Here is a 13198-nt window from a genome sequence, read left to right as displayed (position 1 = left end):
ACTTGCCATGAATTTTTATATGTCTTTAATTCTTTAAAAAAACAACAAAAAAAACCCAGATAAGACTTGAATTAAAAACAAGCATTTTTTTTTCAACATGGGTGTCTCACAATCGACCATCTATTTTGATATTAATTTATATTTTCAAATAAATCGTTGATTTTGGGACAAGTCGTATGACGTTAAATCCCCAAAATGAGCCCCTAACTTAAGAGTTTTTGCTGAGTGTGGAAACACCTCTTAGAAATCATTACTATCAGATCAACTACGATCAGGAGCAAGGTGTACCAATTATATTACCATCTTTGAGTTAAATGCAATTTGTCCCAGGAACGACATTTGGCTGGGGGGAGGGGCAGACATAGAGTCTGTTCTAATGCTGCACGCTACCATGTCTTTCAACGGTAACTGAGGGAGAGATCCTTCTAGACTGAGTGTATTTTTATTTTTCCCCCCTATCCAAAATATCCCTTAGGAGGGGACTGGATTTTCTCCACATGAATAACCCACGTTGTGTCTAGCTCTACTCTTTTTGTAAATCAGCTTACACACACACACACACACACACACACACACACACACACACACACACACACATATATATATATGTATATATGTATATATATATATATATATATCGCTTTAGTATGTTGAACAGAAATCAAATAAATAGGGACATTGAATTGTATGAGACATTTTAAACACGGTCTACGCCTCTTCCTTGCCTAAAAACCACAAAAATCATACCTTCAACCATCCCCCTTTTTTGTATAGTCATACCTTTCTAAGAATATCAGTTGTATTTACATGTCTCACAGATTATAAAATCTATATGGTGTGTGTGTGGGTGTGGGTGCCTCATAATATGCACGGGAGCGGATGTAGAATCGTTAGATTCAGGTTTAAATCCTATCCCAGATAGTGCATCCACATATTCGCTAGCATCGGTAGGAAAGGTATAAACCCATCAGTTCTATCCACACCAGATTTGGATGAAATAGCACCGAAGACTCATATAAAAAAAAGACTCGAAATTAAGTGCAGTATTTATTCCGATAATACAGTGCATCTTTGCTGAAAGTCAGTAAAATAGAACTCCTTGAAAACAGAAACTTTGATGCTTCCATATTGAGCGAATGAATCGAAATATTGAATTTCAATTAAAACAAATGCTTCAGACGTAACTGTCATGGCGTAAATAGTAACATATCCAAAAATCACGAAAAACGATGAGGTGCAAAAATAATTATTAATGAAAAAAGAAAGTTGATAAATAAAGCTTTATTGCGCTTACTAAAGGAAGTTGACAGATAATGAAGTTCCGTTGCTACGTCACGTGACGAACGTAATTCAAAATGTCGGACAAATGTTATTCCCCCCCCATCTAAACTTTATCGACAACCGTTTTTCATTAATACTTATTTTTCAACCTGATCGTTTACCATGATCTTTTGATATGTTGCTATTTGCGATCTGCCAATTACGTAGATATTGCTTGTTTTGCTTGTTTTCGAATTTCGTTTGTTCATTCATTTTAAAATTTTTGTTCTAATCCATTTGGATTTTTCTCACATTAAAAACTGACCTTATATTTACCTTTGCCCTCGTGGACAGGCAAAAAATTGCATCAAACAGTGTGCGTGTTTGGCCTTGTGAAAAAGGGGCTGATATACAACTTAGAAGACAACCCAAATCGAAACCTTCACGATCGTGCATAACTGCACTTAGAATCTAGACACGTCAAGATAGACGCGTCACTCCCCCTCCTAAATGAATACCCTGAGGGGTGGAAGGGCGTTCATCTGCTTTCATTTTCTACATGCCACTAGTTTCGTCATGTGAGAGTTAGGTGCACAGTTTGTTTGTTCTACATTTATTTTAGAGTTTGGTTTCTTTTGTTTTTCCTTCTTTCTTTTTTTTATTTATTATTATTTTTGGAAGATATTAAAACGGTTCTCCTCCAAGAGAACTTGCCAGAAAATTAATCTTCTTAGAAAGTAGCTCGACTACCGACAGGTAAATTACACTCAAGTGTGTATGTGTGTGTGTGTGTGTGTGTGTATATATATATATATATATATATATATATATATATATATATATATATATATATATATATATATATATATATATATATATATTTAAGACAGTCTTGTTTACTACCTACCCCGCCGTCTTACCTTCTTTAAAAGCTGGGCCTAATACTAGAATCCATCCCCACCCCCATTTCCTAGGCTGAGTTGTTTTTTTGCTAAAATTTATATATATATTCTAGTATTAGGCCCAGCTTTTAAAGAAGGTAAGACGGCGGGGTAGGTTGTAAACAAGATAGTCTTAAATATTATTCCGCGTTTTCGTTTCGTTTTAACGTGCTAGCATTTCGAATAAACTTCCGGTCGGTAACCATCGTCGTGTGAAAACGGAAGTACATCGTTTTCCGCTTCAAATCGTGTCACGGGCGTTGCACAATATCTTTAACGACCACGTGCGATTGTTATGTTCCTATTTACTTGCCTCTCCACGAGGGATGAGTTAGATACAAGGTCGGCTTTTAATGTAGGGAAAGTTCAGCTGTCCAAGAAGGGGTACTGTGGATAGGAACAAAAATAAAAAAAAATTGTTTAAGTTATAAAGGTAACCCATCCTTCATTGACCGAGGACAGAAAAAGGTAAAGTGTAGCATCTGAACAGTTACTACACTGTGATCTTTGCCCGAAGGCGTGTGCATATATAGTGACATTTCAATTACATTCGTTTCTTTTTTAATTTTTTGAACTAGGAGCAAAGTGCAGTATCTGTTTTCTGATACGACATCTACTCTTTCTTAGATCTTAGTTTTACAAGCTGAGAGGAGATTGTTTTGTCCTGATAAAGACTGGCCACGCCTTGAGTAGCTGTATTTATATCCACAGTAAAAATGACCTTATATCTCTGCTCTCGCGGAAAGAGGAGGGGCAAATAAATAGGACCACTGTTGGTAAAAACGCGATATACGTTTTTGTTGGTCAAATTAAAATTAGATGCTATTCAAAATCCATTGAAACATAGGTTTATTCGGTCGGTGCACCAATAAAGTAAAAAAAAAAAAAAGTTTATAAATGTGTTGCCACACGTAAAAGCATGTTCGGTCTAATCACCTTGGCAGTCGGGCGTCTCTGATGATTGTCAATCGAAATACGTTCTGCCCTGGGAGCAATTTGCTAGCATAAACTTTCTTCGCTTGGTTTCAGTTTTGAAGCAACAGTGTACCCGTCAACAGTTTTGTAAATTTGTACATAAATATAAACTATATATATATATATATATATAGTTTATATTAATATGTATACATACAATACACATGCATACAATCTATATATATATATATATATATATATATATGAAATGCACATGTATATAATATATACATACATATAGATATATAGATATATATATATATGAAATACACATGCATATAATGTATATATATATTTACAATACACGTGTGTATAATGATTATATATATACACACACATATATATGCATAATATATATATATATATATATATATATATGTATATATATATATATATATATATATATATATATATATATATACAGGGTGACCAAAAAAAACAACAGAGGACATTCAATTGTTTTTCTGAGCATTTTACAGTCAACGGAGAAAAAAATGCAAAAGACCCTAGTATTTTGATGTGATGTCTTGAATATAATAAACTAGTTATGACCAAAGTTTAATTTCATTCGGACAAAACACTAACAATCGGGGTCTAATTAGAGTTGGGGCCTGTTTTTTGGGAGGTCGCCCTGTATATCTATATCTATATAAATATATATATATATATATATATATATATATATATATATATATATATATATATATATATATAATGCATACGAATATAATGTATGCGTATAGTACACGTAAATATAAGTATATATTAAACACAGGTGCATATAATATATATATATATATATATATATATATATATATATATATATATATATGAATGATTTTTAGCAAACATCAGCAAACGACTGACCTTCTGGTATGGGGATTGCTGACCGAGGTGGTGTCTTCTCTTTCTTGATTTCCGACGGTTTCTCTTTAGGCGGGCTCATTTTTTTACTTTTGCCGATGGCACTTCTATTAACGGTCGCCGGCGAACCTTTCACTTTTTTGTCTACTTTCTTTTGGTTGCGCTCGCGGGCTTTCTTCGCAGCCGCCTCCTCCTCGCCGTCATGCTGGCTGGAGAATATCCGTTGTCGCACGTAAACAAACGGATGGTGCTTCTTTGGCTTTGCCGCCTTTCCCGTCGCTAGCTCTGGATCTGGGGACGATGACTTCGAAGAGGCCCGTCCCGTTTTTAGAGGTCTTGGAGAGGGTGAGGTCGACGATGAGGACGATGGCGCTGGCGATGGTGGTGCTGCCGAAGCCTTCGACGACCTGCTCATTTTTCCGCTGGTTTGGGGAGACGGGGTCTTTCGCGACGCGGAGGTCGACATCGTTGAAGAAGCTGACGACGTGGAGGAAATGGAGTGTGTCGAGGATCTCGTAGACTGTTGCTTTGTGGACTCGGTCTCTTTTTTGGGCCGCCTGGATAACAACCGTTGCATGAAGCCACCCTTTCGGGTTTGTGGTGAAGCGTCCTTTGACTCCTGAACCGGTGCCGCAACCGCCATCACAAGAGAAGACACAGCCGATGTCGGGGATAAAGAGTCTCTAGTTGGAGCTTGCTCACCGGTGGAATTATTTGTTTTACGGTCTACATCATATACTTTCGTCGACGTCGGTGGGGCAGGGATGTTTACATTCGACGGGGACGACGGTGAGGACATTAAAGATGCTGGTGATTCCGTCTCCGACGTTGGCGTCGACGTCCACGTTAACATGGACGTCACTGACGTCGAAACTGGTCCTGAATATGACGACGAATGCCAGGACGCGCTTGAAGAAGCACCAGATGAATCCGAACAGAGGGATGGGGTTCTGGTTTCGGTAATTGATGGTAAAGATGGCACTAGATTTTTGGTTTTACCGCTTGTGATTGTGTAATAGTCTTTCATTGTTTCTTTCTGTGATTCTCCAGGTTTTCGTGTCGATGGCATTTTGGTGTTTGTCTTTGGTGACGTCTGGGACGACGATGCCGTATAATCTTGTTGCGCTGTTTGTTTAGGAAGCGGTACGATCCCACCAGGAGAAGAATTGTACCTTAATAACGGTAGACGACTTGGTGGAGACGTCATTTGACTACCGAGCCTTATCATACCTTGCTGTTGTTGCAATTGCTGTTGTTGCAATTGCTGTTGTTGCTGCAGTTGTTGTTGTTGCAATTGCTGCTGCAGTTGTTGCTGTTGTTGTTGCTGATATATAGGATCGCTTGAGGGAGACGCAAACTGTCGTGGTAAGCTTTGGCTCTTGGCTACGTTCATGTCTTTATAGCGGCATTTAAGAGTAGTGATAGGCTGGGCTTTACGTACTGTAACCCTATCACGGGCCGGTCTTAGCTCGGTAGCCATTATCTGCGGCTGTAGTACCGACATGGACTGGGACATTCCCGTCGATGGCAAAAAAGTTGATGCACCTGGAACAGTTGCCGAATGCATTGATATGGAATCGGCGCTGCCTGTGTTTATATGGTCAAACGCGGATACAGGCCGCATTCTTCCCTCCTCTACTAAAATGTTTATCGTGGCTGTAGCGGTCGAGGTCGCAGTTACGGGCGGCGTTGGTGGAGTTACGGGGTGCGTCATCGGCGGTACAGACGACGTCATGACGTTTGCTGTCGACGACGTAATCGACGTGGACGGCGCGCCGAGCAATTCTTCAATCTGTGGTTTATTCTTCCTCGCCAGGGACGTCTTCGGCGATAGCTCCACTTCGGTTGGAGCTACTTTTGAAGTGGGGCTCTGGAGACGGTCATGTACGTTTTTCAGTTTGCTGATACAGTTGGCTACCTGTTCATTGAGTTGTGTAGCATCAGTGCCGACCGCCTTGTCCATAACCCCACAACCGCTGGTCATCGTGTCCTTATCGCATCGCTCGACTACGAGGCTGTTGCGAGATACGATCGACGAGCGGTTGGAACCGGTAGGCGTGGACGTCGATTTGTCCGATTTGTTGATGTAGAAAGTCATCGTGCCATTGGTAAAAAGGTATCGCGACTGAGTGCTAGTTTCTTTCTCGCAAGTTACTTTCGGCATAGTGTTCACTCCGATGCTGACTAAGTCCTTCGATCCATCCTCTAGCATTTCAGTAGTAATCTCCGGCGAGGATTGCTCCAGATGCGAGGGAATGAGTTCTACAAAATTGGCTGTCTGTGTACCAACTTCGACGTTCTGGCTGTTCTCCATCCACGTCTCCTGATCGACCATTTCGATTTCAAAATCGGATTCGCATTCGGAAGTGGCCGTGTCCGTGTCAGAGTGCAGCTCGAACGCCGAGTCGGGCATCAGATAGAGCTCGTTAATATCGACCTCGCTCAGAAGACCCATATACGGCAGAGATTCAGTCGAAGTCGCTGCATCGTTGTAGTCCGGCGAGGCCAGCGACGGACTGCCTGGTAGAGGCTCGGTGAAAACGGCTTCGATTGATTTATCTTCCGTCACTGCTTGAGTGGTCTGAGCGCCCCGGTCGATAAATTCCATTAAAGAGGTACTGAACGAGAGAACCATGGTTCCCTGATCGTGGGTCGGTGTCGGTGACGACATGGTGGATCGGTGGATCTGTTCCGGTTTCTGAAGGGAACACATATTACAGACGGCCGTATTGTGATTCTCGACTGCATCTGGGAGGGTCATAGTGCTCTTTCCGTTACAGGACTCTTTTCTTTGGTGCTGCTGTTGTTTCTGTTGTTGTTGCTGTTGCTGTTGTTGTTGTTGTTGTTGTTGATTGGGTTTCTGTTGTTGGGGGTTTTGCTGCGAGCTGTTCGTTGTTGACGAGCCCGTACTCGGAGAACCACTATCATCTTCATCATTATCATCAGGGATCTCAAAAAAGACATCTTCCTCTGAATCTCCGTTTCCTTTGTGGCCTTCCTCGTCGGATGTATTCGGATCGTCGGTGTTTGTTCCTATACCTGTTTCACGGAGCGCACCAACCTCCAGTTCGTCACTGCAATCCACCCACGTTATGCCGTCCTGGCGGTGTACCTCAATATTCGTCTGGGCATCCATCGAATGTACTCTGTCCGTCGACGTTTCATTATCTTGCATAAACAGGCAAGTTTCGGTTTCCGAGTCGACACACTCAACTTGAGTGGTTACCATTCCCTGATGAACAAGAACCGGGTTCAAAGTGGAAATGCCAACCTCTCTGGTTGGGGTCATTACGGGCGATGTACCGCTGTTGACGCACTCTGTCTGATTAGTCAGTGTCCACTTCTCCACTGTAGCCAAGATAGTTGTCGCAGTCTCAGAGTCCCTTGTCTGTTGTGACTCTGTCTCGACACAGGCATCCGCGTGCACGACAATCGGCTTGATTGGTTCGTCGGAAGACATAACTTTGTTTGTCTGTGGTAGTGATTGATTATCGAATGTAAATACAGGTGACGATCCTCGATTGCTTCGTTGCTGGTTACTTAGTGGATTTGGGTTTCCAGGTGTCGTGGGTTTAACTTCGATAGAAGTGCTTCTTGAAATCGGGTGTGACACTCTACTCAAAGAATCAGTGTCGGTCACGGCATCTTGTGACGGAATCATGTCAGTCAGTGTTGTACTGTTACGGTAGCTCGTTTTCTCCGGCCCTGTACCACAACTAACCACCTCAATCAGTGACGTCTGTGATTGAGCATGTTTAGTTAGCAATCGTTGAGGACGCTGTACAAGTGGACCATTCTGAACCGACACAGATGCTGCACTACCCAAAGGGGAAGCTGGGGGAGTTCCTGGTGTAGCGGATGTAGGGGGCGAATCGGAGGTGCTTCGTGATTCGCGGGAAGGACTCTCTTTTAAGCTTTCTTGTCGTCGTAGGGGTTTTGAGTCGCCGAACCTCGATCTAATAACCCCGATGTCACCGCTCAGTCTCCTCGCACGCCGATCAATCACAGGACTGCTAGAACCGGATTTCGATTCATGTTTAGTCGTCCGCATGATAGGCATTGGAAGAGGAAGAGGGGCGTTTGTCGGTTTTGTGCTAATCGTGACTAATTTTGGAGTAGGTGGCGGCGTCGGTGGAGTGTCGTCAGTCTGCACTTTGCGAGTACGCATAGTTGGTTTCGGGGTCGACCTTACCTCAAAGCCGTAAGCCTTCACCCGCTGAAGTAAGTTGAGATCTTCCATGGTTAACTGGTCCTTAGGAAGTAAGTGTATATCAGTCTCTGTTGATTTAGTTGACAGAAGAACGAGAGGTTTAAATGCCCGCGCTGACTCAAGCGACCCGTAATTGTTTGATGTCGGCTGCGTTCGGCTGTCTACAAATTCTGTCATGGTGCCACGTGTTTTAGGGTCGACTCGTTGTATTTCTGTGGATTTGTCTCTCGTGTGCCGACTGTCTGTACCAGTTTGTCGGCTAACCGTTTGCGTTTTTGTAGTTTGCGTACCTTCTGAGTTAATATGAACACAGCTATCCATTGTGGTCGAAGTTTCCGATGAAGACGTAGGGTCAGTCTGAGACTGTGAACTTTTAAAAACTGCACATAACTGTCGATTTTGAGATGGGTTTGGGGACGCAAAATGATCTTTACCGTTCGTGGACGGTTCTCCGTTTTCATCTTCATCACTGGCCACGGACAAATGGCCCAGCTTAACGAAACCCGGGATGAATTTAATATCGGTGGCCAGGTGGTCGGGGACTTTTGGTAAATCCGGTTCAAGTAGGAACCCGAGCTTGTTTTGGAGTTCTTTTTTCAGCAAGAGGATCTCAATGCCTTTATCTTTCATTACAATTTCCGCTAAATTACACGTGTTTTGCAGATTATCGAAATTCTCTTGTAGCCACGATTTATTTTCTAAAAAATCGAGTGTATCATCGCCAAACATGGCGTCTACCCTCTGCAAAAGTTGCTTCTCTGTTTGTCGCACCTGCGAAATGTAACTGATTGCCAGATCTCGGATCCTCTCCCGGGTCTCCTTAAGGGCCGATTCGCACTTGCCAATCGTCCCCAAACGCACGCGTAAGTCTAACAGTCTCTCTTTACATTGGTTTACCAGTGACTCGATAGTCGACTTATACTTTGCCGACCCTTCACTAAAGGAACAAATCTCGTGATCCCTGTGTTCCTGAAACGTGCACACGACGCAAATACATTCGTCGCACGGCTCGCAGTAAAAGCGGACAATCTCCCCGGAATGGCTCTTACACTCGATATCTCTCTCCCCTTCCAAGTCAAAAAGGCTGTGGTTCTGGGTAACTTTGGTGTTTTGGTGCATCTTGACGCACGATTTGCATAACACCTTGCAACACTCGAGGCACTTGCTGCACGCCTCGTTGGACCGAGTTCGCACCATATGGCAGATCTCGCAGGGGGGAGCCTTGGTTGTTTTTAATCGGTTAACAACGTCGGTAAGATTGGAGACAAGAAAGTTGTCGGGGAGACGACGTATGCCGCCCGTGGGGATCTCCGTTTTCTTACGACATATCGGGCAGTAAAGGTTCCGACCGTACAGTGAATAACGAGTGGAGCGCTCTTGTTCGGCGTCGATGTGTTTCTGTAGGCAGTTGCTGCAGAACGTATGCAGACACATCAGCGTTTTCGGATTCTTGTAGGGTTCGTAGCAGATCTTACAGATGAGAAACTGTTCATTAATTTCTTTCATAAGTTTTGCATTTGCTGCCATGATTAATCTGCGAAAATGATAGCGAGAATCTGCAAACTCCAAACGAGGTTTCAGTTCAAAAACTATCTAAATATATTTTAATAATACACAATGACGAAGTCAACACACGATTCTTTAAATGTGTGCTACAAGCCCTTAGACAACAATCAAAAGAATATACTCGAGGAAGTTGATTATGCAATGGAATATTTGCAATTCATCAACGAAAATGGAAACAGTATGAAAGCGCTTGCTGAAGTGAAAATTACGTCACCAGTAATGGTCAACAAGACTAGCTTTCCCCACTACTTAATAGAGCAGTGCGTTTTTTATATGTAAACTTATATATATATATATATATATATATATATATATATATATATATATATATATACTATTCTATATATTATATATAGAATCCCAAACACAACCTTACTGAATGATTTTATTCTAAAAATAACCAGAGTCAACAATTCTTTTCTTTTTTAAGTTCAAATAATTAACGTGACAAATATATGTAAGTACAAATATAAATATTCAAGTATTATGTAAAATATTTTAACACAATTTGAAATACAATTCTGTAAAATAAAACATAACTGTAAATACATACATATATGCGTGTGTGTGCGTGTATATATATATATATATATATATATATATATATATATATATATATATTATATTACGTAAGAGAATATAAGAACACAATTAAAACAATGAATGTCAAATCGTTATATACGTTGATGTAATATATAGAATATCATCATCTCGTTTATGCATAAAATTAAAATAGTATATATAAATAGGTAGATTATATAGAGTATATATATATATATATATATATATATATATATATATGTGTGTGTTAAAATGTATATTCAGTTGACATTATATATATATATATATATAAACATACATATGTATTTATATGCGCGTGTATGGACATTTGGAATAAACCCAGACTGTTTCTGATGGATTTTAATATGTGCGTTTTGTAATGATTACAAATATGCAATGCAATATAAGTTCAATAAAAAAACATAGAATATAACGTTATTCAATAAAACATAATATAATATGGAAACGTATACAAATATGTATAAACAGACAGTAATGAATCTGTAGTAATGATATTAAAAATGTTTTTCGGTAATGGAAGTAAAAATGCAGATTGTTTAAGGCGCTACCTGTGGCTCTTTTGAAATAAGTTTAAAATAATAAATAACGTTGTTTTTTTATTAAATTAAATAAATATTGATAAAATCGATTTTTACTTCAGAAGAAAATCGATACTTATATATTTCGAATCTTAATCAGTCAAATTTCTAGCTGTCAGCTAGGCGATTTCAGGTCCATATCGATTGGTTTGTAATTAGCGCACCTGTTTGAACTCTGTAAATCTTTCATAATTAGTTTGATCGAAAGGCGACTATCTCAAGCGCGTAAACGTCTGTTTGCGTAAACACCGTTAAGGATCTATTAGCTGACCTCTCCACGCATGTAATATCTTATGGAACGTTCTTTATTAAGGTTGGCAGGGATCCAGTCCCTCTCTGATGATCCTGTTTTAAATAAGCTCTAATCAGCGTTTTAACTTCTCTTCTTTTTTTAATAGCCTATTGCGTTTGCTACGGTAAAGCCTACCCGCTCTGGGTGCAACTTTTAAGCGCACTTGAAGAGCGCAAAGCCGGTTGTTTGTTTAATATTTAAATAGAGAAGTTTGATACTAACACAAAAGACCAGTCTCGTAGTTATATGTAGATTCGAATGGGGGTGCGCGACAAACTAAAAATTAAACAATGATATAGAGGTTGTGCGTGTAGGAGTGAAAGAGAGGAAAAGTAGAAAAAAGAGAGGGAAAAAAATCGATGTTAAATTTTGTAACTGTTCAGTATGACAAAAGCTACGTCAGTCCGTAACGCAAGAAACCCCTAAAGGCCTCGTTGCTCGAATTCTTTAAAAAAATCCGCACTTTAGTTCAACAAGTGGGCGAATTCTTGAAATTCATAGAAGAGTCTTCGACAAATTTGTATTATAAAAATAATCGGGTATATTAATATTAATTACAAGTTTGTGTTTGATAATTCGTTCTGTATACTTTTGGTTTGTATAAATAAAAATAAATCGCGTTTTATAATTACCAGATATAAAAATAACTTTTCAGTATAAAAGTTGGAACCAACTCTGCGCAAATATTGTTTTCTTTAATCAATTTTTACAGCTATTAAAACAATATTTGTGTAATAAACAATTAACTGTGTATTGATTAGGAAAATACTGTCTATACTCCGAAAATATTTCCTTCTTTAAAATGTTAAAATCGATAATATTGATTTAACTTAAGTTATTTTAACCTAGCGCACTTGATGCTTATCTTGTTTATTTCTTCTGTAAAAAAAAAAAATAATAATAATCTCTCTATTAAATGTATCGTTTATTAAATGAGATCTATTTATTTAATAAATAAATACATAAATAAATAAATAGGATTATTTATAGTGTTTTCCTTGTAAGCAAAGAACCCGTTGTCGGTTAATAGTGCTATTATTATCGATATTAGGAACCCCGTTTAAAGTATTGAATTACGTAATTATTATTTAATTATTTTAAAGCTGAAATAAAAAAAAAAAAATGGCGCACCTTTTATATTCTAAAAAAGATGCGTTTATCTTTTTTAAGCTCTGCCAAGGAAACGGAGTTTTATGTTTCTGTATCGGCGTTTGAGTACTTAGTGCTACAAATGCTTGCAATGAAAAGGTATTTAATGGTACAAATGCTTGTAATAAAAAATATTTAATGGTACAAATGGTTGTAATAAAAAGGTATTTAATGGTACGAGCACTTGTAATAAAAAGGTATTTAATGGTACAAATGCTTGTAATAAAAAGGTATTTAATGGTACAAATGGTTGTAATAAAAAGGTATTTAATGGTACGAACACTTATAATAAAAAGGTATTTAATGGTACAAATGCTTATAATAAAAAGGTATTTAATGGTACAAATGGTTGTAATAAAAAATATTTAATGGTACAAATGGTTGTAATAAAAAAAATATTTAATGGTACAAATGGTTGCAATGAAAAGTAATTAAAAAAACGTTGAAAACACAATTTTTATGTTTTTTCTTCCTGTTATTTGAAGGTATTTCGTAAAACGGAAATAATTCTGTAATTGTTTTAGGGGTTCTTTCTTTTAATTTAATAAGCGAACGCACGTCGAGTAATTGGAGCCTCAAAAATTCTTTAAACGGTAATTATAGAGGTAAGCTTGGCAACCGTGAAGAATTTTAAAAAATCTCAAAAGACAAAATAAATAAACTAAAAAAATAAAAAGTAAAAACTTAAATAACAGGAAATGTTTCGTTTTAGTGCTATGTTTTAGTGCTATTGATTTTTTCTACGTTTTATGTTTTATTCTACGCAGATGCCAGGTGTGAT

At 38.8% G+C, this 13198-nt stretch overlaps 1 protein-coding gene across 1 annotated transcript; it reads right to left on the bottom strand.

Moving 5' to 3' along the window:
• Positions 1–4000: 4000 nt before the first annotated feature.
• On the bottom strand, positions 4001–10372 carry LOC145241431 (uncharacterized). Its single transcript, XM_080104382.1, has one exon. It carries the CDS (start codon positions 9775–9777, stop codon positions 4018–4020), a length of 5760 nt encoding a protein of 1919 aa, XP_079960508.1. The 5' UTR covers positions 9778–10372; the 3' UTR covers positions 4001–4017.
• Between the last annotated feature and the right edge of the window lie 2826 nt (positions 10373–13198).

This window comes from Euprymna scolopes, chromosome 20 (assembly GCF_053919585.1).
Source record: "Euprymna scolopes isolate OS-2025 chromosome 20, ASM5391958v1, whole genome shotgun sequence".
NCBI lineage: Eukaryota > Metazoa > Mollusca > Cephalopoda > Sepiida > Sepiolidae > Euprymna > Euprymna scolopes.
This window is presented reverse-complemented; position numbering and strand designations above follow the sequence as displayed.

Coding starts and splice junctions, on each gene's coding strand:
- LOC145241431 (XM_080104382.1), bottom strand. CDS start 9,777: ATGGCAGCAAATGCAAAACTTATGAAAGAAATTAATGAACAGTTTCTC.